The 27,713-nt window shown below is 38.9% G+C and overlaps 3 protein-coding genes across 3 annotated transcripts in view; 1 reads left to right on the forward strand and 2 right to left on the reverse strand.

The window, feature by feature from the left end:
* Positions 1-1,552: 1,552 nt before the first annotated feature.
* Positions 1,553-27,713, reverse strand: part of LOC144662793 (uncharacterized) — a 192,926-nt gene continuing 166,765 nt past the window's right edge. Inside the window, exons 7-19 of the mRNA XM_078523721.1 lie at positions 12,132-12,167; positions 10,909-11,028; positions 7,959-7,980; positions 7,706-7,754; positions 7,342-7,594; positions 7,128-7,238; positions 6,639-6,829; positions 4,784-4,906; positions 4,582-4,652; positions 3,911-3,951; positions 3,727-3,823; positions 3,070-3,169; positions 1,553-2,538 (exon numbers count right to left, since the gene is read on the reverse strand). Coding sequence (XP_078379847.1) covers positions 2,470-2,538; positions 3,070-3,169; positions 3,727-3,823; positions 3,911-3,951; positions 4,582-4,652; positions 4,784-4,906; positions 6,639-6,829; positions 7,128-7,238; positions 7,342-7,594; positions 7,706-7,754; positions 7,959-7,980; positions 10,909-11,028; positions 12,132-12,167 — 1,283 coding nt within the window. The 3' untranslated portion in view covers positions 1,553-2,469. The remainder of the gene's footprint in view (positions 2,539-3,069; positions 3,170-3,726; positions 3,824-3,910; positions 3,952-4,581; positions 4,653-4,783; positions 4,907-6,638; positions 6,830-7,127; positions 7,239-7,341; positions 7,595-7,705; positions 7,755-7,958; positions 7,981-10,908; positions 11,029-12,131; positions 12,168-27,713) is intronic.
* LOC144662830 (uncharacterized) lies at positions 19,666-21,130 on the forward strand. The gene has a single exon (XM_078523782.1). The coding sequence runs from the start codon at positions 19,786-19,788 to the stop codon at positions 20,782-20,784; it is 999 nt and encodes a 332-aa protein (XP_078379908.1). The 5' UTR covers positions 19,666-19,785; the 3' UTR covers positions 20,785-21,130.
* Positions 21,107-22,188, reverse strand: LOC144663172 (uncharacterized). The gene has a single exon (XM_078524100.1). The coding sequence runs from the start codon at positions 22,079-22,081 to the stop codon at positions 21,107-21,109; it is 975 nt and encodes a 324-aa protein (XP_078380226.1). The 5' UTR covers positions 22,082-22,188.

Genomic DNA, 27,713 nt, shown 5'->3' on the forward strand with positions numbered 1-27,713 from the left:
AAATAAAAATAAACATCGCCGTCGCGGAGACGACAAGCAAAAATTGTTCACTAGAGCGTTCTCAACTCAGCTTAATTGCAAATAATTCTGCAAGTTTATTTCTACATTAATAGTAATCTTTAGCATCCTTGAGACTACAATCACTTCCTGACCCTGTTTTACGCAGCCAAGCAGCAGTTCGTAAGTGATTGAACGAATGAATCACCATTACCTACTTTCCTTGAAGTTAAGAGTTGTCCAAAATCTCATTGAAATTGTAGATGTAGATCGTATCAGCCTTGTGATTGGTCGTACGACATTTTTCACAGCGAAAAATATCGTATGATTTTTACTCGATGCGTTTGTATATATTACTGCACGCAAACTGCGTACGGTTTTTTTTTTTCATTCACGAGCTGCAAGCGAGTCATTTATTGACTATGTCTAACATGAAGAAGTCTCAGTTTCAGGCAGTGCTGTTGTTACGATCGAAAGTATTTTTGGTCACCTCTTCAAGAATGTGGCTTTTCGTAAGAACGTGATTTAGATTTTAATCCTATCCAGACCGGGGCGGGGGGGGGGGGGGGGGGGGAAGGAAGGAAAGTGCCCGCGCTGACTTTGAATGTTTATAACTTTTTTAAGATTCAGCCAAACGCTGCCAAACTTTGTGAGTTTATCTAACATTTATCTGGAAAGATTCAATTTGGTATGATAGGTTGATGTGTCGGGAACTCGACGCTACCACGGCAACAGTATTTTTGACAGACATTTTCCCATTATCTTTAATGCAATTATTTCGCCTTGTTAGATCTTTTTGCACCTTTTTATTGATTTTGAGTACTTTTCAGTAATTTTGGGCGGTTTTCTGACTTTTGTGAAAATTTTGAAATCCAAGATGGCGGGACCAAGATAGCGTTTGTTTTGACATACTATATATCCTCAAAGTTTCATTGTGATTGCTTAAGTATTCTGGAAGTTACGGAGGGGGGGGGGGGGCGGAATCTACCCTCCCCTCCCTGTCTGAAAAGATCCAACAAAGCCCGGTCTGGACAGGGTTAAAAACTGTCTTATGTCTTATATGCCTGCCCCAGGAAAATCAACCTCCCCCCCCCCCACACACACACACACATACACACACACATACACACACACATACACACACACATACACACACACATTGCTGCTTTGCCTGGTCTCTGTGTACTGGGCAAAAATTGAACACAACCAATAAGACAAATATGACTATGGACGAAGGTCCATCGCCACTTTTATGGAACATCAAAATTCATGATTTAGTTAAGGTGAGGGCCAAGAAAACAGAAAAAAATATGGAAAAATGATATACTTAATAATGCAATAACAAGAGGACGGAACATGGAAAGGAAGAAGGAGTTCGAAGCAGTTCTTTCGACAAGTGATAGACCGGGAAGAATGGCATGCACATGGCTTGCTAGGACACGTGACCTTCCAACAACCCTAGAGGGGAGTTGTCAAAACTATCATTGGCTCCTCACCAAGAACCTATAAAACTCAATTACAGTAACAAAAATACAGGGAGAAAAGACAAAAAAAATTTTATTTGCAGGCAAATACTTTTTTTGTCGATAATGATAAGTGTGATATTCTGTTTCATTTAGGTAATTAGTTATGTAGTTTAGTTCACTTGTCGTCAAAAGAAACTGACTACTTTTAATGCGAGTTTTTTTATTGTAGTGTACATCAGAAGTAGCTTTACTTTTGCAAAAAAAAAAACAAGAGTCAAGTACATGTACTAAAATCAAGCAGCGATCGAGAAGTGTACAAAACGTTTTCTGATAAAATCGGGGCATCAACAAAACAACATTACGTGTCTGATTGCTATAACTTATTCTGTGTTTAATATTTTAAGCATTAGTACATTTCAATTAATTTAAACACATTACAATATGCACTACGTCTACAGGAACACTATCTTAACAACAATACTACTTACAATAATACCTCATTACAATAATAATAGCGAGAATATATATGACAGTACCATATAAAAGAAATACCTAAGGCAGTTCAGCTCCGTAAAGACACTTTATTGGAAAGCTTATATCCATCGTACTTACAGACAGTGTAAAAAACCGCTAACATACCAGCTAACGCTGGTTACCTAGAGACCCGACATAGACACTTTGAAAAGTGATATGTTATTAATAAAAATACCAGTGTGATTAAACGTTTTGATATGTACTCTACTTGAACACTTATTTAGTGGCTTCATTTTATTTCAAGTATATATTTTTGTTACGTTGCTGGCTTGGATGAACGGAGACGCTTACTCGCCTCGGCCACGGAATACTGTTTGTTGCCTGTTGGCAGACAAATGTGCCTAAAAATAGGAGGGCTTATACCCCGGACTTAAAGGTTGCTGCTATTTTTGTTTTTAATAGAGATTTTTCTGATTAAGTTTTACACCCGAGTAAAAGTATAATAAGCTTCTGGTCGTGTCTGCACTACTTGTTATTCAGCCGTAAGATCTTCCATGTTGGCGTACAAGCTGTCGTCATACTCTCCAAGGTTGATGTATGTCTGAAACCGAAAAATATATCGCAGGTTAGTTGTGTAATAACTTTTTAGTTTTGAGTGAAGGTTATTTTTGTTGGCCGACAGCCTAAGTTCTTCTTAGCTCATCGCGTAAGCGATACACAGATAAATTAGCAGCGAAGATAATGCTTCCGCACCAATCGCTTGTTATTTTTTTTACTTTGCTAATTTTATGACTGCGCCATCTTGGGAACTGAAATAAATAAAGTTAGCCACTGGAACTAAGATTCTTTTTTCTTCACATTGAGACAAGGATGTTGTACGCAACTAGGAAATGTAAGTGGACATATAAAAAGGTGAATCTGATTACGACTTATATCGAAAATTTCAGTCCACATTTTGTGTCTAGTGTTCCAGGTGCAAAAGAACAGGCCGAGAACCTTCCTCTGATTAATACTATACTCTATGCGTTCTTCTTCGCGCTGTTCCCCAACTAACATGTACAGAAGTAAAACATGTTTTTTATAGTTAAATTTTGCATTATTGGTAAAATACGCCAAATTCTGTAGTGTTTACCTTGTGGTTTCGCTCCATATCCTTCATCGTTTCTTTTAGTTTAGGAAAGGTTGGTCGATCACTTGGGTTTTGTTCCCAACAATTAAGCATAGTCTGATATCTAATCAACAGAAATAGAATTAAAAACAACCAAAAAAGCATTATGTAAAAAGCATAGTTGCGCTATTTTAAAACGATATTAGAAAGCGGCACTCAGTTCATAAATAATCAAATGCGAAAATATGCATCCTATCAGGACATCGGAAACCCAGAACGTTGGTATAACATAAAAGGAAGGTAAAGTCTGCGTTCGAGCCTAGTGGCCCATCAGGCTGGAGCTTATCCCAGTTTCCAAACCATAAAGCGACGGGAGTATTTTTACTCTCCTCTGTATGAAATGCTCGTCCATTGCAAGGGTACCCCAGCATTGAATTCGCCGGCACCCATTTATACACCTGAGTGGAGAGAGACACTTTGATAGTAAAGTGTAGTAATAACAAGACAACGAGTTCTAAGTTGTTGTCATTTTTTGTCATAGCCCGGAAAGAAATCGCAAAAGAAATTATTTCATTGAAGTAAGAAAGTGGTACAGGTTAAAAGTGGTTTGTTAAATGTTTTTATCAATGAAATTAAGAATTGCAACAGCAACAACAACGACAAAAACTACAGTGTATTTACATTTTGCTATCCACATGTTTTGGCTTTGGCATTCTGAATCCTTCTTGAAGTTTCATGGCGATTTGGCGAGCGTTAATTCCTGGATATGGAGATCCACCTAGAGGAGAAAATCGAAAGTAAAGTGAACGCTTTGTGATGATGTATGGTTAATTTTATTATATAAATGATTTGTATCTGAACCTACCTATGGTAAGAATCTCGTACAGAAGGACACCATAGCTCCACCTGCGAGAAAACAAATATGAGTAACACTTCATTGGTAACAATATAAATTGTATATGAAAAAGAGTTGAGTGGGGGAGGGGATAGTGGCGAGGAAACGTGTTTACGACGCCAAGTCAAAGGGCGCGTTTTGGACCGTCAAAGAGAATATTATCTAGTCCAAGTAAAGGGGTTGTGAAACCCAGAGAAATAAACAGAATTGTGCTCATGTTTTTTTTTTTTTTGCCGTGATATGTAAGGATTGAGTAACAACACGAGCTACTTACGTGACCTTCAAACAATAGCTATAATGAGGTTATGTTAGTTATAGTAATAGTAATCGTCAAGCTTATCCCTGGAACCGGCCCTATGCCCACTTAGGGCTTTGGTCAAAAGTCAAGTCAAGTTATCCCTGGAAAGTACTTAGCTTCGTAACCATCGACAAGCTATAGTAATTAGTGTCCAACTTCGTCCTTCGTTCTGGTTTCATCGCTTTTCACTGTACTGGGTGGTTAGCATTCCTTTTTTGTGGCGATCGTGTAAAAAACCTAATGTTACGTCATAAAAAATCTTATTTTTGTATGATGTGCAGGTTATAAGCAAATCATCGAGAAAAGAGATAATTAGTTCTTAGTTGTTCGATTCAGCACTTACACATCACTTTGTGTTGTGTATGTTCCATATAACAGAGCTTCATAAGCAGTCCACTTGACAGGCAGACGACCCTGGAAGATAAACAGCCTCACTAGTCTTTTTCGTTTTTTCATATCACAGGCTCAATAAACAAAAATTGCGCCAGAATAAGATAAGTTATTGGGAGAGTTCGGGGAAATTGGAAGGGATGGAGAATACTCACACGACTTTGTTTGGTATAAATATCATCCTGGTGAACATTCCTCGCCATCCCAAAATCTGTCACCTTACACTTCTCTCCTTCACCAACAAGAACATTTCTAGCCGCCAAGTCACGATGGATTATCTGAAAGAAAAAAAAAACATTATTTTAAATTGCCGTACTTATTATTCAATTCGTTGACCTCTTTTGCTACTATTCGTTGAATTTATGTTATTATATATTTTTATATATAAAATAATTAAGATAGTACGCGCGCTCTCATTGGACTCGTTGGTCGCTCTCATTGGTCAATAGGTGACACTGGTGTGACGTCACGCTTTCTGTGTTTCCCAGCACAACTTCAAAACATTATAAAACTGTCAAAGGACTTGTAAAGTAATATATTTCAAGTACAAATATTAAAGACATGGAAAACAATACCAAATTTTGATATGTGTTCCGGCTTTCTCTTCCCATATGAGCCCGAGGAAAAAGGCAAAAGAAAGAAGAACCACAGCGCTGTGTCTGCCTCGATGATTCTGAGCTAGACGAGCTCGTGGAGGGAGCTCAAGCGAATGACAAAATATTCAACAAAATACACAGTAAACATTTTTCGAAAAAAAATTTTCATTAAAGTACTACAATAAGATTCCCTTTAAGACGTTCTTTATTAGAAAAAATATACGTAAACACACACGAAACTATATGCTACAAACTTTAAATCTTTAAGCTTAAATTCAAACTTTGCACGGCCGATCGGTTGCCGTCTTTTGCCGTCAGATCTGCTAAAAATGTATTTTCTCTGAGACGTTCTCAGCATAAAAATTCTACTGTTATATTGCACTAATAGTCGTGAACTTTTTTCATTCAAAATGGGCTTCGGGAAGTGGAACGAATGGAGATATTTGTCAGAAAACCACAGCAGACTTTGTTGTCAATTTGAGGTTTACTCTACGCTTGAAGCACATTACAAAGACGGTGGAAACGACAGCATAAGAAACTGAATTCCTTTAGATCGCTATCTGAACAATTCACCGTACAATAAAGGCATTCCATTGCTACCGACCTCGCTAGATCCGCTGCTTCCTAATTATCCAGCAAAACTTTACAAGGCACGATGAGACTTTTCAACTATGTCAACGGCCTGCCAAATTATTCAGGCAAGTTCACTTTACTTTCAAGAGCGATCTAGCACAGTGACATTCATGATCATTTCCAACTTAAATGAATTCCTCATCTTGAATTTCTTCCCTTACAGAGCCGTATTTTTTAGCATTTCTTTTGAAGATTGTTTTCTTCACCCACAAATGACCACTGCTCGCCATTAGAGTTCTCAGTAGCTCAGTCGTTAGAGCGTCCGACTAGTGTACGGAAGGTCGTGGGTTCGAGTCCTACTGATCTGTGAACTCAGAATTTTTTTCTGAGTTCATTCTCTCCACACATCAATCTATTATTATCATTTTTGCCAAACTTTCAGTATTTTCCTGCAAGATTTACGTGGAATCGCTTTCATGGACACGGCGTTTCTTCCCAACAATTTTTGAACTCTTAAACACGAATTTTGATTGGTTCATGTGTTGTCAAATGCGCGTTATGAGAAAATATATTTCAATCAAGAAGTAAATAAACCAAATCCTCTTTTTTTGTCGAATTATTTTTTAAAAATATTTTATAAAAGCAATAGAGGACTTTTTTCCGTGTTTACATGGCCTCATCTAAACACTTGGGTGGTTGGGAGAATTCTCGAAAGTTATGCAAACCCGAGACGCAGTCGAGGGTTTGCATAACTATCTCGATTTCTCCCTACCCCCCTCGTGTTTAGATGAGCTATGTAAACACGGAAAAAGTCCTTTATTGCTTATATATAGATGTTTACCTTTCTTGACGACAAATAAGTCATCCCATCAGCTATCTGCCATGCAAACCTCATCAACTGCTGTGAAGTAAGATTGGTTTTCGGCTTTCTATCCGGGTTATTAAAATACGTGTCATTGAGCCCACGACTCTTTCTCAAATAACCCAGCAGATCACCGTATGGTACATACTCAATAAGGACCAGTAAGGGATCTAAAATAAGAAAATATAAAGCGGTTGACATATACAGACAAGACTTTCCGGAATTCGAGCTATCGGGTTGAGGCAGGGACATATTTCGCAGACATTTTTAAAACTAACATCATAAGTACGTATTGTTCATTTTACACCTTTAAAACAAAGACATTTATTTATATGCGATGGCTGATTGGGCGTTCTCGTTTATCGAATACGACGTCTGTTTTAGCTTTTTAAATTACGCACAACAGAATATTGTATAAGGGAGCTCCAGTCCTTAAGTATTATTAAAGTTACTTTGAATTTACTTTACCAGTTTCTGTTACGCATCCCAACAACCTTATCACATATGGATGAGGCTTCAGTTTTTTCATCAATTCAAGTTCTGAAAGCAGGTCCTTTCTGTCTGAGTCAGGAGCATTTTCTATTTGGAGCAAATCAATTTAAGAAAAGTATCAGCCTATTGCAATCAATCAATCGAATCTGAAAAACGTCACAGTGTCGCTAAAAGTTTTTAATAAGATAACCTTTCAACATTTTCACAGCCACAGTCACATCTTGGTTACCATGGAAGTTCTTTGCTGTTGCCTTAGCAACTTGGGAGAAAGCTCCGTTTCCGATATTTTTAATGATATTGACTTGTTCTCGTCTGATCTCCCAGCTTCTTGTTGAAGGATGGAGCGGCATGTAATCACTGCTGTTAGGAATCTCATAAGTTGTGCTAGTAACTTCATTTGTTTCTATTGACTGAGCATCTGCCTCCTGCTGGACAACAGTAGACTAGGAATAAACAGTAAAAATTAATGACGACAATTTAAAAAGAAATAGTAATTGGTAGATTGGCTTTCTCCCCGAGCCTATACTGAAAGCGAAATTAAAAGGAGAACTTACCATTTGAATGGAATCTGTCAGATCTGCCCGTGATAAGGATTTGCTACCACTGAAATTAGAAGATATGATTGTAAGTTTTAAACTGAGTTTAAAAACTCATTGAAATATGCCGATGCAGTATTGTAAATAGTATAACAACAACAATAGCTGTTGCTTTTAATAGTTGTCGTTTAACTAAAGGAGTTTTCCTGGTTAAATGAGGCAAGCTATAAGTAGATTTGTTATTTTTGTCACCATTGACTGTTGCACTCACCGTTTCGCACGCTTCGGGACTGCTGAAAAACAAAAACGTGTATAGAGATAAAGCAACGAATGGGCTTTTCGATAACAAACATGTTTTTAAAGTGTCTATCCAGCCTACAGGTTTTTTGTGGTTTTCGTATCTCTATAATGCATAAAGAAGTATTCTAAAAGAAATTTTTGGATTCCGCCACTTTTTCGCTGCAAAATCGAGCTTTAAAGTTCCCGCTTCGGCCACGCCCAAAGAAGTTGACCGCGTGATCGAGGATTGGTGATGAGTGACGTCATATCAGGAACCGCTCGAAGCATTTGCATTTGTTTATTTGCTTGACAGCCACTACATAAAGTTTGTTTTTCCCAAGAATTCTTCGAGTTTGGATGGAATACTCACATGACAGCGATTTCTTATCTGAAGAAGACGTGACTAGCAGTTTATCTGATTCGAACGAAGAGATCGAGTCCGGAGAACTCGAATCGTTTGCTTGCACTGCAGTAGAAGATAAGAGTAACAAAGAAGAAGGTGCTTACTCTCAAGAACCTCTAGCGGATGATACATAGATAGAAGAATATAATCGTGAGAAGCATTTTATTGAAGAGAGGGAACGAAAATTACAAAACCGGCTAAACAGAGTCGTGGAATTAGACACATACCGGTATATAGATACTTTTTCCAAACACTCACTCAGCGCATTAAATTTGCATTTTGTACGCAAATTCACTCCAGAAAGCTTTGAATGGAAACTTGACGTGTCGCGAAACCTACAACGACGGACGGAAATCGATCTGCATTCTCAGGCTGTATACCTTTTAATTTTCATTACAGATGTGAAACGAAAATGAAAACAATATAACGAATAGACTGTCCTTGACACTCACACAACGCATTGACTTAAATCAGTGTGGTAAAATGTTTTGAATCGAAACTTTTCGCGTCGGTAGATTCGCGTATGTTGCAAATAAATGTGTCTTTAGTTGATACGCAAAAGATTGATATTAATAAACATGTTTATTACTTTTATTAGTCCTTCTTATAACAGCTTATTAAAATACGAGCTACTTTAGTCCTTCTTGTTACAGCCTAATAAAAATACAAGCGACTATTCACGCGCGTTTAGAAATGCCGACAACACGCGCTTATGATAAGTGCGACTGATTGTCTCAAAAACGATTAACAAACAGTCATATTACATCGATTTTTTAACTTTTGTAACTTAGAAAAACTTTTCTTTTTATTGTGACAATACTTACTTTAGGCTGTGAAAGCTTTGATAAACTTTCCATTGTACGCACTTTAAACAAACAATAGCGCTTGCGGAGACCGATCGATAAAATTATAACTTTACATGTACGAGAGTTGAAACCCTGAAAAGCTACGTACGAGCGCAGTGACTTCGATTATAAAGATCACATTTTAATAAGACTTTTATGAACAAGACTTACAAGAAACAGAAACAGAAATTCAAGCGATATTCGAGGGAGAAATAATTCGCTTTACCTTGACTGGTCGACAAATCGAACGTCGCTTCAGCTACATGTTATCTTTGCTTGGCGACGCTTGCTCACTTATTATTTCTACACGATGGTTGACAATAGGCAATAAAAATCTCTTGGGAAGTTGGCGACGTTTACTTGTAGTTTTTTAGGCGTCTAGCGAGACGCGTGTCTTGTCTCTCGAGAACATACACTCAATCAAATGCAAATGAATAATGAGTAATGAATACCCGATGACGACTTCGACTGGACAAAGTTAAGTATTCCGGTGAAATCTTGGCACAGGAACAATGCCAATATCATCTTAGATCAGCGACCATTGGCAATGAAGATTTTCAAGGGAATATCTTCTTGTAATATCCCTGGGAGGGAAGTAGCAAGCGCAGACGGCAGACGAAGCACTCGGATTCCACCTTGCACGTTTTAACTTGACGAAGTCTATCTACTTTTCCTTATTAGCCTTTGCTTCTGTTCTCACATCACCCCAAAATGCAACGCAATACCCTTTTCTTCGTTTGGAGTATTCAAGCATACCGCAACAACGCATCTATCTGGAATATTTCTACCGTCAGTATCTCCTCGCTATTACAGAAGAAATGCTGACTTCAAATGGCGGCAAGATTTCGCGGTTCCTGATCTGACGTCACAGCCGGTCTGGAACCCAGACTCTTTCTGGTATTGACTCCCGGTCAACTTCTTCGGGCGTGGCCGAAACGGGAACTTTAAAGCTCGATTTTGCAGCGAAAAAGCGGCGGAATCCAAAAATTTCTTTTAGAAAACTTGTTTATGCATTATAAAGATACGAAAACCACAAAAAACCTGTAGGCTGGATAGACACTTTTAAGTCTTTTGCTTTTTTCTGAACGACACTTGTCGACTCTTGTCGACTCCTGTCGTGTTATTCAGCAAAGTGATTAAATTATTGTAAACATTTCAGTTCGCGGGTGCCATAGCTTTTTACACGTAAGAGAGGGTTAGCAAACATTTCGGACATTGCTCTCGTGTCTTTGTACATTAATTTAGGTTTTAACTAAATTTTAAATTAGATTATTGCTTATAGTAGATTCTTAATTTTTTAGTACATTAGAGAGGGTCACAAATTTATTAGTTGTAAAACTATTACGTGTAACCCTCTATAAATAAAGTTTGATTGATTGATTGATTGATTGATTGATTGATTGATTGATGCCAGACGCCAACTTGCCACGCAAGAAGCACCTTTGGCCGTTAGGGGATTAGGATATACTACTGTACATAGTACCTTGGGAGTATAAAAAGCTCATTTGATTAAAGCGGTCACTACTAGTAAAAACGATAAATGAGAAAAAAGAGAAACAGTCCATTTCCTTTCATTTCTGCAGTCCGTTCCATAACAAATGCATATGGATGTGGAGATGCCTAATACGGCTTAACAACACTGTTAATTTTTATTTTAGAAAAAACATGTGTAAACAGTGAATACAAAGAATTACCTGGAATTTGACGCCTTCTCCAGCTTATAACACTGATTATAACAATGATTATCACCAATAAGATTATGATACTGAGATAAACAGCATGAAGAATCTCCACTTCCTTGTCGCATCTAACAACTGTGGGTTGTAACATTTAAAATGAGTATTTGTTTCCGCTCTTTACGGTGGCATGCCTGTAAACCAGTAGCTACAGTAGAACCCCGATAACTCGAACTCGGATAACTCGACCAACCCCGCTAACTCGAACAAACTTCCATTTACCTTGGATTTGACCCCACTTTTCAGTCATTTTTACTCGGTTAACTCGAACTCGGATAATTCGAAAACCCCGCTAACTCGAACCAAATTTCGTTTCCCCTGATCAAAATGTGGGTCAAATTTACCCCAATAACTCGAATTCTGGTTCTTTCAACTCGCCACGGATGCCCATTGAAATATTCCATCAGCTCTTCTTGCCGTGTATTTGGATTTAAACACTAAAATGAACACTGCAGCATTAAACTTAAATTGAGCAACAAACAGATCGCGTTTTTGACAGTCATTTTCCACTCTTAACATAAAAGTGAGAGTTCCTGACGAGATAAGTTTAATTTGCACTGTACTGTGTACCGAAATGCAGAAAAATCAGTAAACTACTAGTTATTAACATGGCAAATTGAATATTTAGTCGACCTCGATAACTCGAACTGTTTTTCGTTCCCCTACAGAGTTCGAGTTATCGGGGTTCTACTGTAATTGCATGACGACTACAAGGATTCGTTAATATTAGTTAGTCTAATCCTATATATTTGATCAGCAGGGATTTGCTACAGCAAATACATAACAAGAACCAAGAAAGATTTAATACTGCTCGACCTTTCGGAGTCATCTTGACTCCATTATCAAGAGACTTGTACAGTATGCAAATAAGGAACGCTACAAAATAAGCATAAAACAAAGAACGACCTAAACGAACACCTTAGCGCGGATGGAATCCGTTTACACGTTAAGTGTTGGCTTACGCATGCGAATGTACAACATTTTTTTCACGAGGCAATCAAATTTGCGGCTACATTTTGTGATGACGCGAAATTGTTCGATGAAGCGTTCAGGTATTTCGCAATTGTTTTTTTATTTTAAAGAAAGAGATTTTATATTTTTTAGTTACACTGTTTACCAATAAGCAGTCTTCCTAGTTGAGACGTCAGTCTAAAAATGTAGACACTGAATTCTTTAATTACCTGTTTCATTCTGGTTTGTAGTCGACTTAGTGGACCCTTAAAAGAACCCGAAAATGTTTGGAAGAATTCCTATACAAGTTAGTTAAACAGTTATCAAGGACAACATAACTACAACTCCTTTAGGCATTACAATAGCAGAATTCATTTCCTTTTGCGACAAGCAGAACTATCAGAAAAAAAGAATTAGTTGAAGAAATAATCTACAACAAAAAGAGTAAATGTTCCATTACGTTACCTCCTAAAACTCGGATTCTTTTTATATTTTTCTTTCCTTTCAAACTCTCTCCATATTTGTTGGTTGCAGTCACAACAAACTCATACCGCTGACCCTTTTTGAGTGTGATGACATATTCACGAACAGAGACATCATGAATGACCTCAAGTGTTCTCCAGTCTCCTACGGTACCGTTACTACTAACGTTCCGTATATATACAGTGTATTGTGTGATGTCCGCTCCATTGCTGACTGGCTTTGTCCATTTCAAGGCCACTTCATCACTCTGTACCTCCGCAGGCATGCCTATAATCTCTGGTGTCTCGGGAATTCCTGATTAATACAATGATAAAAAAAATTGTCCTGTTAGACGGATAAAGGGAACTTCACGAGCGCACATTGTCACATTACTTAAGTTTGGCGCCACTATTTTTGACCCTATTCTGTTCCCTCACAGGCACAAAATAGGCTACTTGTTGATCCGCCATGTTGACGGAATATAAAAATATATTTTTTTGCTGTTGTTTGAAAAACGTCTTGCGTTTAAAGGCAATTGAGTGACAATAATGTTACACCACTCTCTGTAAAATAATAGAACAATGGACAACACTGTAGCAAAATTATCGAATTAAAATGACAATGTATAAATTAGCAAATTTCGTAAAGCGTTTGTCATGTAAGCAGCTGTTTTCCTTTTGGTTGGACAATCAGTTAATAAAAGCCGCTGGAAATCTTACCTTCAATCTTTGTCCTAATTGTCCTTTGCGCAGCTGTACTCTCAAACACAGTATTCCTGGCAAACACTTTCACACTGTACTGGGTAGCTCTTTCCAGACCTCCAACAGACAGACTTGTTGTATCAAGGTCAGTAACATTCTCATTCTTTATCTCAGTGTTACCCTTTAGTATGACCACTCGGTATGCTGTGATAGGACTCCCTCCATCATTAGCTGGTGCAGTCCATTTTACTGTCAGTGAAGTGGCTTGGATGTCTGAAGCTGAAGATATGATGGCCGGGGAGCCTGGTTTTTCTGATTACAAAAAGAAGAAAATTGATTTCTATCATTGTATTGTAGCTGTATTTCATTACTGCGCCTTCAAGAGCACACAAACTTTGCTCTGATCAATACCTGGCTATGTCTCGGGTTAACGGTATAGATCAGAATCCGCAGTTACTGGATTTAAATTCTGTAAAACATTTGAAGGACTATTTCATTCTACTGTAAAAGGTTTTTTTAAGTGATTGCGTTGTGATTGGAATGTCAGCTATTATAACTTATTTAGAAGATTAGATTTTATAGAATGAGCTGTCTAAGTTCAAACTATAATAGTTGAGACCACGTCTCTTTTGTCTAAAGCATCTCTTTTTTTCCAATAAACAATGTTTTGATGCACATACGTATCTGTCGTAGGAGTATTAAGGCGTTGTTGACGGGATCTAGGCCATTGTAAGCGACACACTTGTATTCACCAAAATCTTGCTCCTTATCTAATGTCACCTGCAATATGCTTTCTTTAGCCGTGACTGTGTTAAGTTCATTTCCATCAGGTTTGTACCAGATGAGTGTTGGTGTAGGAACACCATCTGACACACACTCCAACGTCACTGTCTGACCAATCCAAGAATTGGCAGCTGATGAAGTAACAGTTAATATTTTTGCTGGATCTTAAAAAGAAAGAAACATATAAAAAATCGTTTAGTTATTCGTTGATAAAAGAAAGGGCGATGAAAACGTAAAAGTAAAAAGAAGCGCCTCTTTTGTTGTTTTAGATTGAAGTCAATGACTAATTTGTATTACATGTATATTGCTTTGTTGCTGCGAAGCCTCAGCGTAGCAGCAGAACTATTTTTGACTGTCCGCGCGGGGCTTGGGAGCTTTATATAGGCGACACACTCGATTTGACTTTTTCACTGGCGATGATTTTAAGTACATGCAGTACGTATGAACAGCGGTATGTAAAATGTGGAAGCTGCGTTTGTCGTTTGCGATGTCCTTTTCGCTAAGGAGCAAGAAGTTAAATTTTAAAGCGCTGCCGCTTGCGCTTCTGTTCAGTACTTTGTAAATGCTTCCCAAGAAACCTCTCTTGTGCAAGGTGGTCAAGTATAGTGCCGGGAAAACGGTCTTTTCATCCTTTATGCGCCAGCTCTGATAAATGACGAATTTACGATGCCTTCTTATAATTCGCTTTTATAATTATCCATTACTAAGTTTATTTAAGGGAAAAAATTACTTTCTGTGCTTTGAGCGCGAAATATGTACAGCAAAAACTACGAAGATTATTTGCGAAGGGTCCATGAAAACGTTTTCATAATGACCGCGCGGTAGAATAGAACGAGCTTTGAGCTTTTTGACGTCATAAATTGGTGTTTCTGATGGCTTCGCGATCGAATTGCACGTACTATGTTATGTTACATTGCTTCCTTTTCTCAATGCCACTAGCATTTCACTCGATTAGAAAAATTATATCTTTCACATCTGAAAATGTGAAAATCCGAAACATTCCTATGACCTTCCGTTCCGCTCCTACTACTATTATTTTTATTCTTATAACTCATTTCGCAGCATTTTACTTGCTATCAGCAACTCCTAGTTTATATATAGGAACTGAAAAACGTCAGACTCACAGCGAACCACCAGGATTTCTTTGTGAGTTTTTGTTCCTGCTAAGTTGTTAGCTCGGCATGTGTACAGTCCATCATCTGTCCTTTTAATTCTGTCGAAGTTCAAATATGCTATCTTCTTTCCGAAACTTTTGATTTGTCCATTTCGCATCCATGATACTTCCGGGTCTGGTTTCCCAGTCGCTGCACAACTGATATTGACTGAGGATCCCTCAATGTAACTTCCGTTTATTGATGGTGGGCTGATAACTGGTAGCTCTGCAATAAAATAACTATTTTTGAGCAGCGTAGAAAAGAATTACAGCTGATGAGTTGATAACATCCACAGCCTCGATTGCGTCCTATCAGACATACAATGAAATTGACACATCTAAACTAATTCCCTTAAATAATTGCTTTTTTTAACTTAACTTTAACTTTTCTTAGTTATTTTTTAGCAAATACCGACTATCCACGAGAGATAACAGCAACAACGACAGCAACAACAATAACAACACTAAAAACAACAACCAGCTGATGATTATGATGGTGATAGTAATGACGACGATAATTTTTTTTTGTTTTGTTTTTGTTTTTATTTGGTATTCTTCAATAGTTGCCATTGTGGTGGTTATTCTGAGACTTAAAACAAGCAGTGTAATTCAGTTATATGCTGGTTTTCCTGTTTTGTTTTATTTCAATGTCTGCAGTTAAGGTCGCGGGGGACACCTTAGGCTCATCATTATGCATTTATTTAAAGCGTATGCACGATGCACAACGACTGACATCGACTTTTTTACGAGATATTTTTGACTGGACAAAAATGTGGGCGCGTGCGCGTGATTTGTAAAGAAAAACCTGTTTCTTTGATATTTTAACCAATTTAAAACAACACTTAGCGATATCAGGTTCATATTTGTAGGAAGTCTTTCAGCTTATTTTCATTTAAATTTTCATTTAAACTCAGAGTAATCACAAAAATATTCGGCGTAAACAATCGTGTTCTATTTAAAAACGCATTGTTCTCACCATAAAAGCGTGGAATATAATTACCATATTTACATCTCTCCTTGGCAAAATGATCGTATTTAGGTCGGGACACCTTCGGAAATCTCAAAGTTTGGACTTTTCCGACAATTTTGTGGCAGAGAATACAGCACGGATACCGAACTTCATGACTTCTCACTACAGATAGGTAAACTATGAATACTGTAGTGTGTCATAACAGAAGCGGAATTTTAAAAGAGCGCTTTTAGAAAGAGGTAGAAGACATTAAATTCAAATTTGCGCACTTAATCCGCCGTAACTTGCTGGCAAACTTTAAATTAAAAAATCCGCTTCTGTTATGACACTCTAGAGGTATTGACTGATTAGTTTTTGACAAGATCACAGTGTGTTGTCTCCTACTCGTTCCGCAAACTCTGCCACAAAATCATGTTTTTCCCAATTTGGCACTCACGAGGCAATAACATGGCCGCTAAAGGCAATCGACCAAATAAAAGATGACATTCACAATCTTTCATCATATCTTTATGTCTCTGTAAAATTTGAGCTTAATCGCACCCATAACAGCTGAGAAATAAGCATTTTAACAGATGCAGGTCAAGCAAAATTTCCCTTCATGAATTTATTCATGCTGTTGGTATCCCCCGCGACCTTAAAGGTGTTGGTTTTTTAATATGGTGCACTATCGATGGAAGTCAATGATGCCGCCGAGTTTATATGTTTTAGGTATTTGGTACGAATGATGTTTAAAAGGGTCATGCAGTTATAATGGTGATATTCAACTGGAGTGGAAAGTATTAATTTACAGCACAAGGTTGGCCTTCAGATATATTTGGCAAAAGCAAAGGTGGCATAACTTTCGAAAGTGGAGTTGTAATGTGTTTTATACTCAGACGTGTCAACTTGGGAGGTTAGCAAGATCCTTCTAGGCTATTGAGATGCATGTATTGACAAAGAGGTTGATAGTTGATGGTTTAATGGATTCTTTACCGACGTTACCGGAACAGTTTAATGTCTTCTGTGGGAATTTGGATACGTAAAGGACCTGTCGTTAGCCAATCAGGGCCATTTCTGGGAGGCGATAAGAACCTGCCAATTTTATAATTCAAATTAATAACACAACATTTTACGAGTACGGGTTTGAGCTCTGGCCGGGGCGCTGTTCTTGGGCAAGATATCTCACAGTGCCTCTACACCCTGGTGTATAGAGAGTACCGGCCACTTTACTGCTGGTGGTAACCCTGAGATGGACTATCATCCCATCTAGGGGGAGTAGAAATACTCCTAGTCGCTTCATGCTACGGAGACTGGGATAATCTCCGGCCTGATGGGCCACTTGGCTCGTAAACAGACTTTACCTTACCTTACGCGAGCAAAACTGCTCAGCCGCTGACCAAAATCATCATACGCAGTTCCAAGACGATGGGAGATGTCCCTGACGAATGTAATCGTACTAAGGATACGCCGGATAATCTAGGATAACTATCGTCTTATTTTTTGTTTTGCCGGTTGCCCAGGGTGGTGCATCAACAAATGTATCAATTTCTCAGTAAATACCAAATACCAATATTTTATCAGGGTAGCTTTCAAAAAATTACTTTACTAAGTCGACTGCAATATCTTTTACAGATCTGATGAGACGGAGAATGCAGCAGAGACTCGTTACTGGAGTGGTTTTTATTGCCTTACGACAAGCCATTGACATCGTGGATCGTGAAAGTTTTAAAACTGTTTAAATACTATTAAGCATGTTGAAGGAATCGTGTTGAGCAAGTCACCATTAAGAAAGAACAGCCGCAAGCCAGTTATCATTGGGAGTACCCCAAGGAACAATACTTGGTCAGGGTAGAGTGTGTTATTTGGGAGTGCACCTAGGCTCAGCTCTGTGACAGTGTTCAGGAAATCATATTAATCTCATGTTAGAATATGTGTCTAGGTGTCGTCTTAGACGAAGCTCTTTTGCAAAATATTTTTTGGCAAACCTGGTACCTGGAGTGGGTATGTTAAAGTCCGATCAGTTGTAATGTACATGCATACCTCTTATTAATAATCAAATTCCTTGGGCCGTACTGTAGAATACGGCCCGAAATAGGTAAAATTGACCAAAACAGCTCGCACACTATCTGAGAGATCTAACTGATATTTCCTCTAAACAAAAGAAATCCACCCTGCGATACAAGAAGCGCTCAATTGCATTGTCTTCCCTTCTGAAAAACGAACATTCAGCTGTTATCTGTGTTTTACCAAAGGTAGGTGTAAAATTCACCTAATCTCCTTTAAATTGTACCGAATCATTAAAACAGGAAAATGCTATGTATTTGAATACACTTTTAATAATATCAACTGACAAAATCAGGGAAGCCTTATCAGATATGCTCTAACATTTCTATTTGCCCTATTCCCAATATTTTGTGAATATACTCAAAATAAAATCATTTATTTTATTTAAAATCATTTCAACTTCTGTACCAAACAAACACTACAGCCTGTTAAATTATATCTTTTTAATCTATCACACTCACTTTCACGAACATTGAGCTCGAATCAAGCTAGCAGCAAAACATTAACGACACCACTATCACACACCTTGATGAAACACTTGAAAACGGTTCAGATTCAAACTTTATTTTTGAAAAAGTGAGGCGGTCTACTTCAATCAAACCAACGCAACAGAAAAGTAGATGTAATAGAAAATGTTCCTACAGAAAAAAACCTTCTGGTATCGTCTTAATGAAATATTTACAGCTGTGTAAACTTGCCCTAGTGGAATAATCGAGCGAAATTCCAATAGTAACAACCGTACGTCCGTAACAGTCAAAATGTAAGTCGAGCTTCCATTTTTAAACACGATTTATTCCCTTTCAGTTGAACTGCAATGCATTTATATCTATTCTTTGTTTATTTCTGAAGGTGTGGGGTATGTCTGCGAGGCCAGTTGATGAAACGCCTCGTCCTGACGAGTCCCTCAAAATGGCTGCAAACATTAAGATCTTCGAAATTGGGCAAGTTTACATTATTACAGACACAGCCTCTTAACAAGCGTTTGTATTTATTCTTGGTCATTACCTTTTATTTTAGTGGCGGCTCCTTAAAATCCATTTGGTTTAATGAAGCAACGTTAGGAATGAAGTTTTTATTCGTCTTTTCTTCGCTATTTAGGCTGGAACTCGTCCTCCATCAGCTCGCACTGGAATCTTATTTGTTTTGTCGGCGTATGTGATCGTCTTTTGAACTGAGAAGGGCATGTCGTAAACAATTTCCTCGCAATCTCTTCTACAATAATTATTTCTGCCTGAGACTGTTTCTGTTCCTCTCCATCTGTTCCTTTCTTTAAGTTTAGTTAATTTGCAGAATCACTGCTAACGTGACTTTTCCAAGACAAGAAGGGTCAAGAAGGAATCGATCTATTTGACTTGTTGTCGCGACACCAGAAACTGGCCAATCAGAAGCGGTCGTTCACACGCGCTTGGTAAACATTGTAACACGATCTGACAGAAATCGGCTGCGTGTAATATTTTTGTTCAAAAGCGAAAACTTAAAATACCACGACTTTTCTGCTAAAAGAAACCACTTCAGAAGAGTTTGATTGGATTGAGGATGCTCGACAAATACTGGTAACAGCACATGTTTCGTTTTGGTGACATTTACAGTGCTGCGCGTCGAACCGTGAACACCTAACAAAGTTTCGTACAAGTTTTTGACAGGTTTTTGACAAGTTTGATGAGTTGTCCGGTCGCCGAGCCAATCAGAAGGTGGGTACGTGGGAAGGTGAAGTCGCTAACTCATGCGGTTTTGAAAGTGTTTTGCACCTTTTCCGCGAGTTCTATTCCGAGATGGCGACTTATCAGATCAAAGTAGAATACGGAGACGACAAGCGGTTTAGCACTTTTCTCCTGTACGATATCACCTTGGAAAAACTCTTATCTGAAGTCAAGCGGCAATGCTCGCCTTTAGCTCACCTGCCAACCTTAAATATTAGAATACGGTTCCGAGACGAAGATGGAGACTTTATCAATCTTTGCGGCTCCGATGGCTTCGCATTTCAGGAGATGCTGAGAAGCTCAAAAACCGTAAAGGATCAAGACTACAGGAAAATTTATCTCGTAGCAAATGAGGTTGATTCGCCAATGCCTAAAAAGTGTAGACGTACGGAGCGAGCCGAATTGGAACCCGATATGGAGCAAAATAGCGGTGCGTCCTTGGAGCCTAAACAGTTGTTGTTTACCCCAGAGAGTGCGGCATCAAAATCTCTCAAGCAAAGCCCTTTGGACGCCCAACAGCAAGAGATCGAGGATAATCTTCAAATGCTTAGAGTGCAAATAACAAGTGCAAAGGATGAACTAGCGAAACTGAATGAGAGACAAAAAGAATTCCGCTCTCTTGGAGAGATAAGAGGTCGAGTTTGCAACAATTGTCACCAAGGCGGGCACACTAAAACAACATGCTCTGGACTTCCATGCAACGATATCAATCGGTGCAAAATAAAGGACAAGCACCCAGAAGAAAAGCAAAAGGTCACCGCTCTTCAACGTGAAATCAAAACTCTTGAAACTAAGTTTATCGAGGAGGAATCCAATTTCAAGAAATTCACAGCCGCGCGTGAAGGACGTAAATTCTCATTCTTCGCGGTAATGAGACCGCGCTTAAAAGCCCAGAACATGTTCAAATACAGCACTGGTAACAGAAATATTGTGGATCGTGATCTTCTTATTCTACAGAGAGCACTCAAAAAGGTCCCTGACTGGGATGAAAGTGAGGATTGGCGTTTACTGAAAATAATCGAACAGTATGGAAAATCTAACGTGGACATTTATAAGCCAAACCTAGTGTAAACAAGGCGCGCGGCAATGAACTGAAGTTGAATTGAATGAACTGAAGTTGTGTTTTATTTATTTTCGCACGCCCGAACGCTTTCGGATATAGTTTGAGCTGTTTGTAGTTCCTTTTAGAAAATGTTTATTGACATTATCCTCAGTATGTTGGAAAATATTTGGAAGAATTCAATACTCTGTCTATAAATATGTAAACAAATCGAACAGTATAAATATTCTTGAGTTCTTATGTAATTTCATTGACTAGATCGAGATAGTATCCGGTTCATATTTATTGAACATGTTCTCTTGTTATTATACAAGTATACTAGTAATGAAAAGGCTAGAAATAGCCGCAGTGTTTGAAGTGAGCTAATGAGTTTGCTGGGGAAATGTTTAGAACCGCATCAGCTATCGCCACTTTAGTCTCGTTCATTGCCAACATCTGGTGCCTTCGCAGAAATGCCTTTATCCGATGAAAGCACAGCTCACACGTATTGAATTGTGGAGAATAGGTAGGTTGGTAAATGAGTCGCACTCCACAATCAGTTAGCATATTTCTCAGGACAGGCTCGATGTGGTGTCCATGGTGGAAATCGCAGTTATCCATAACTACGCAGTCACCGCGCTCCAAAAGAGCGCTTCCATCTCCGCGTTCGAGTTGTAGTGCTTCATCAAAAAACTGCAGAAGCTCCATTCCGTTTGAGGGACCATCTACGATGTTGTAATAGTCAACACCAAGGAAAGAATGGAGAAGATTGAGCGTGTAATTGGCATTTGATGCGTAGCGCTGCATCTCGAACGCAGCTTGGCCTAATGTAGCACTTCCATATATCCTGTTCCCAGTCGTTTTGATCACGCTTGATTCATCAAAAAAGTGCAGGTTTGTTGCGTTTATGTTTGATATTTCGGTCAGATATTCATCAATGCGTTGTAAATTATGTGGCGTCGCAGATTCAACAGGAATAACACTGATCTTTTTCCCTGTCATAATCAATTTTTCGCGAACAACTTTGTTTATCTGCGAAACGCTTGGGATGTCCGCGGGATTGACAACGCCATCTAGCAAAAGCCGTTCTTGAAGTTCTCGGCCATAAATGCTTGGCTTCATCAGTTCCTGGACTTCTATATAATCTAAAGCATCTTGATCGATCTTTCGGCTTTCATTGTGACTTTTAGCTGGACGAAGGGATGTGTTTGCTTCATTGTAACGGCTCACTACTTTATTGACGTAACTCACACTCTTGCGAAGTTCTCGCGAGATTTGCCGCTGGTCCCATCCTTCGTCATAGAGATCTAATATTATTTCCCTGTACATATTTGGTAAAACTCTACCATTATCGAATATTCCACCATACGCGTTCACTCGTAGCTGCACATCAGCTGTATAAGAGGCGCAAAATTAAAAAGAAGCAATAAACTCGCGTGCTGCAGAACACGATACGAAATACAGGAAAATAAATTCCATGAACTGTGATATACTTACAAACATTGTTTTGATAAGCATTCATATCTTCAAGTTCAATAGAAATGCTCCTTCTTTTTCTGTCCGCGCCTGTCGAAACGTTACACTTCGATAGACTCAATGAAATCCCGCACTTTTTCAAAACCCGTTCGCTGATTGGTCGACAGAGACGACTCATCAAACTTGTCAAAAACTTGTACGAAACTTTGTTAGGTGTTCACGGTTCGGCGCGCAGCACTGTAAAGTTCACCCGCTTGATCTTTTCGCTGGCGAATTGCGACGAACTGAAGATTCACTGAATCATCAGGAATCATCCCGTATTCTCTGGTGATTTTGCAATTGTTCTGAACTGTCTCTACATCGGCAACAACTTTCAACTTGAAGTTTTCGTTGTTAGAAAACCAGTAGCTTTTGGATGATGATCGATAACTGCTTAATTCTTCAGAAGAATGCGTGATTGTTTGAGATGGGATTCTGAACTCAGGTGAATGTTTTGTCACGCTTGTGTACGGTTCTATTAATAAATTCATTCTTTGTCAGTGATTTGTTGTTTTTCAATAACATAGTTGTGATTTAACGATATGTTGATTCGCTGCACGTGGACTGTTTTATAGCTTGATGGAAAAATTGGGTCTTGGCTTATAGCTGAGGGATTTGGGTTTATTTTTTGTCAGTATAACTGGTTCCAGATACTAAATGTTAGGGTTTCGGCTAATAGCCGAATAAATACGGTACATGCATGCTTAGCTACTAGCCGAAATATTGTATTACTGTCAGTTTTCTTGAAATAGACCAAAACTTATTTTTTCTAATGATATCATTATTTTGCCTAACCTTCAAAAAACAAAAAGGAAAAATAAAAAGAAAGAAAACAATTTGCAACCGATGGGAACTCTTTCACTTTCCCTTTCGGCCTGCTCTCGATGAGCAGCTAGATGACAATAAAACTAAGTGAAGTGGACTGAATTGTGGAAAGTTAAACATCATTTGTTTTAGCAAATCTCTATTTGTCAGTTTGTTGTTTTCGATTCTTGTTTCATAATACATTTTCCGAGTTTAGTGGCTCATAGCCACTTTGAATAGTTATTATATATAAGGGACCAATTTTGTAAATATATTTTTATTCGAAGTATTTTTAATCCGAACTGCTGTACTGAAGAAGCCCGAACGGGCGAAACGTCTACAGTATTAAACCACATGTGAGAAGTTCGCTGTTTCTCCTTTTACTCTAACTATATATATATATTATATAGACCAAGTATTGCCCTACATGTACATACACTGAAGAAGCCCGAAGGGCGAAACGTTTGTATATATTTTTATTAAACATGGACCTGTGAGTGATTTGCTTCTGACGTCCTTCTTCATCCAATCTATTCATTTCACGGAGTCAAGGCATCGTGTATCCTCCGGGATCTCACTCACAAGCGACATTCTTCGTTGGATACGCAGTTTTCTTCATTCAATCTATATATAGAGAGAGAGAACCTCCACCGCACTCTTCGACGTAACCATGGGTAGTTATGATGGGGCTGAGACATGCGAGCTAGTCGGCTGCTACCTCCTATCACAGTTGAAGGAGATACCTGGCCTTAACATCGGCCTCTACAGGTACGACGGGCTTGCAATACTGGATAAAACCCCCAAGGAGACAGAAAGAATAAAGAAAGAAATTTGCAAAATTTTCGCCAAGAATGAACTGAAAATCACAATCGAAGCGAACAAAAAAGTTGTTGATTTTCTCGATGTTACCCTCGACCTGAATAGCGGTAAATTCAAACCGTACTCAAAGCCAACGAACACGCCTCTGTAGTACGTACACAGCAAATCAAACCATCCACCCAGCATAATAAAAAAACATTCCTGGATCCGTAAACAGAAGGCTTTCAGAGATTTCTTCCGACGAACAAGTCTTCAATGAGGCTGCAATACCATACCAGGAAGGTATGGGCCCACTGACCCTCCTTCTCTCGCAACTGTTGTTCTCCATTAACCCGGTCTATCAATTGAATCTTAATGTCGCTTAGTCCATTATGTCCTTCACTACAAAAATGTCTGTACAAAAGATCATCAGCCCTTTTCTCGGCCTGCGTCAACATTTCGTGTCGCCTAATTCTAGAATTGTGGTTATTAAACCTTAGTCTAAATTTCGTTGTTGTGGAGCCCACATACTGCAACGAACATTTCTTACACGTAATTAAATAAACTACATAACTAGAGTTACAATTAACCCTCGGACGTACAAGGGGGGAGGGGGGGTGGATGCCACCCCCCCTCATAAGATTTTTTCCAAATTTTGAAAAAAGGATTTACTTTATAATGCTGAAACTTTCAATAGCTGTTCATTCATCCTTTGCGGAAATTTTGATATGTCAACCATGTGTCCATGATATTTGACGTTGCCATGGCAACGTCACAAATACAAGCAGGTCGTGCCAAAAAGCGTCATTTTTAACATTTTTCTTTATTTTTTCCAGTTTTTTTTTTATCAAAAGTGCAAGATTTAGCTTATTTTTACATTCCATAAGCATTCTTGCTTGATTTTGCATCAATTTTCGTTATTTTGTGACTTTCTAAGAAAATGTTGAAGTCCAAGATGGCGGATCCAAGATGGCGGCTCTAATGACGTCACGTGACGTCATATGACGTCATAGCCAATTAAAATTATGTCATCTTGTAGAGTAAGCCAAGGGCTTTCTTGTCAGTGCAAAATAATTTCGCTACGCCTTAATATAACGAAAACTCCGGGGAGGGGTTCCATCCACCCCCCCCCCCCCTTGTACGATGGTGGGGGTATGAGTTTGCTTGTACGTCCGAGGGTTAAGGTTGAAATTGATCGAATAACTTCTATTGTCTTGCGAGCTCTTAAAACGACCGATCTCGTCCATGTATCATAATGAATTCAAAGTCAGACATTTGATGTTCAATTCTATTGTAATGCTCGGCTAATTCGCACGTGGTCTTATTTGTAAGCATAGCCGATTTGTGATTACGAAATATGACCTTGAAATCATTGGATGTGGAGCCTACATACTGAATTTTACATTTTGTACAGTTAGCTAAATAAATTACGTTCTTCGATTGACAGTTAAGATGTTGCCTGATGCTATAAAAACGATCGGTACATCAAGGAGCTTCTAGCGGGACCCAAGGGATCCAATTATAGTAATAGGTTGTCGGAGGATGTTTTAAGTGTGGCAAGAAATGTGATCTATGTAAGAATTTTTTTAAAGGAAGATAAGGTATTTTTTAGCACATGTACGGATCGTGCATCCCCGTGCCCAGTCAAAGTTCGTAGTGATTGCTGTCGCATTACGTCATCGCCATGTGCTCCCATCATGCGTCACGAGCAGGACATTGAACTGTTGTCGGTCCGCCATCTTGACCGAGTTTAAAAAAAGTGTAATGCCGTTGTGTTTAAATTAAAAGTCTAAGAAGCTATTCTGTGGCATGGATGTCAGAAGTATGATGACCACTATCACGGAGATTGCAAGCGGAGACTAGTACGTACGATTTAACAGTGTTGACTATAAAGTCTTTTCGTACGACTGAAAATGAGTGACTTGGTCAGATTCGATTTACCTAAAATGGACTGGAGTTCTGGCCCCGATTTACATAGAACATTTAAGCGATTCCGCCAAAAGTGTGAAGTGTTACTTAATAAAGTCGACCAGTGCGAACCCTGCCAGAATTACCAGAGAAAGGTCCCAAAATAGCCAGCACTACAGCCGCAGCCCCCATGCAGACCATGGGAAAGACTCAGCTCCGATATGTTCCAGTTTAAAGGCCAGCAAAACCTCCTGCTAACAGACCAATACAGTAGATTTCCCATCATCGGGAGATTTAAAAAAGCACTACATCATCCGCAGTTACTTAAAGAGCTTCTTTGCTGAGCAAGGCATCCCGTTACAACTCGTAATCGATAATGGTCCGCAGAACAGCTCAGCCGAATTTGACGGTTTTATGACCACCTATGGTGTAGAACACATCACCGGATCTCCGATGTATCCCTAATCAAATGAGTCTGCTGAACAAATAGTCCAGACTGTGGACAACATTTTTAAAAAATGCGAAGAGGACAAGGAAGATCCTTACCTTGCTCTTCTGTCCTACCGAGCCACGTCCTTCGACAACCAACTCAAGTCCCGCGCAGAACTGCTCACCGGCAGAAAATTCAAAACCTGACTACCCATGTACCATCGAAACCCCCCTGACAGCCCTGACCATGAAGCCACAAGAATCAAATTGACAATGCGTAGGGAGAAAGAAGCACAATATTACAACTAGCGCTCGGGACCACCAAAGAAATCAGAAGAAGATGACCAACCCATCCGCATGTTTGACCACCACTCACAAACCTGGCAGCTTGGTGTTGTTATACAGCCAGCCAAGGAGCCAAGGTCTTACATCGTCAGAGCCAACATCACGGGTGCCACTTATCGGCGAACGCGATCTCAGCTAATACCAGACACAACTGCAATAAGCGACCCATGCTGTCAACAAGCGGGAAAACTAGCTTTCCACTAAAACCATGGGACCCAACCTTATCAGACAGCCACAAGTTGCTCTTCCCAAGTTGGGCATGCACAGACATACCAGCAAAGAAACCCAATAGCAAGTCCAGAACCAAATACTCCTTCGACGGATGAGGCTTCCCCGAGAATGTCAGACACTGCCAAAGGATATTTTACCAGATCTGGGAGAACTGTGACACCAGCAAAAAGGCTAGACTTGTAAGAATAAATTTGTTGAGAGAGAACTGCAAAGCCTTTAAAAAGGAAAAACTTTTAGGATTAAGAACATGGAAAAGTACCTTTTGAATCAGTATCACATTGTGATACAGGTACTAGGTTGCACCCCTAGCTGTTGTTGTTTTATAGTTTTTTAGACATAGCTCCCATTGGTCATTGTTGTTCTAGGATAGGTCTGATTTTCGAGCTCAGAACGAAGTCACTACAACTCTGATTTACATCGCAAGCAAAACATTTTAAAAACTGCTTGGTATTTCCGACCAAAGATCGAAATGCTGAAATACTCTCGGGAGCTAGGTTTCATGATCATTTTTGTGAATATTGAATGTATTGATTATTCATGAATTTTTGACTGCCGGGTATCTAGTTTTTTGAACAACCGTGCCCGTGAGTCGAGGTTTTTTTACCCTGGCCGAAGCCAAGAGATTTCGTCCACAACAAAAGAAAAAATTATTTAGAATCGCTTCGCATTTCTGAACAAATATCGAATGCTCTCACAGGGTTTCAACTTCAGTTTTTGTAGAAATTATTCTATAAGAGTGACACCGGAGTCAGGGTACGATTTTTTTCGAAGTGTCGAAAAATCGAGATTTTCTTGGGTGCCCAAGCTCGAAAATGTTCCCAACCACAATGCCAAAATTATAACTTAAATCGCTTGACATTTCTAAACAAAGATCTATAGTTTTAAGATGGATTGCATTGGTTTTTCCGTGAAAATTCTAGAATAATATCAG

Source organism: Oculina patagonica, chromosome 8 (assembly GCF_052425735.1).
Source record: "Oculina patagonica isolate OP01 chromosome 8, crgOcupat, whole genome shotgun sequence".
NCBI classification, from domain to species: domain Eukaryota; kingdom Metazoa; phylum Cnidaria; class Anthozoa; order Scleractinia; family Oculinidae; genus Oculina; species Oculina patagonica.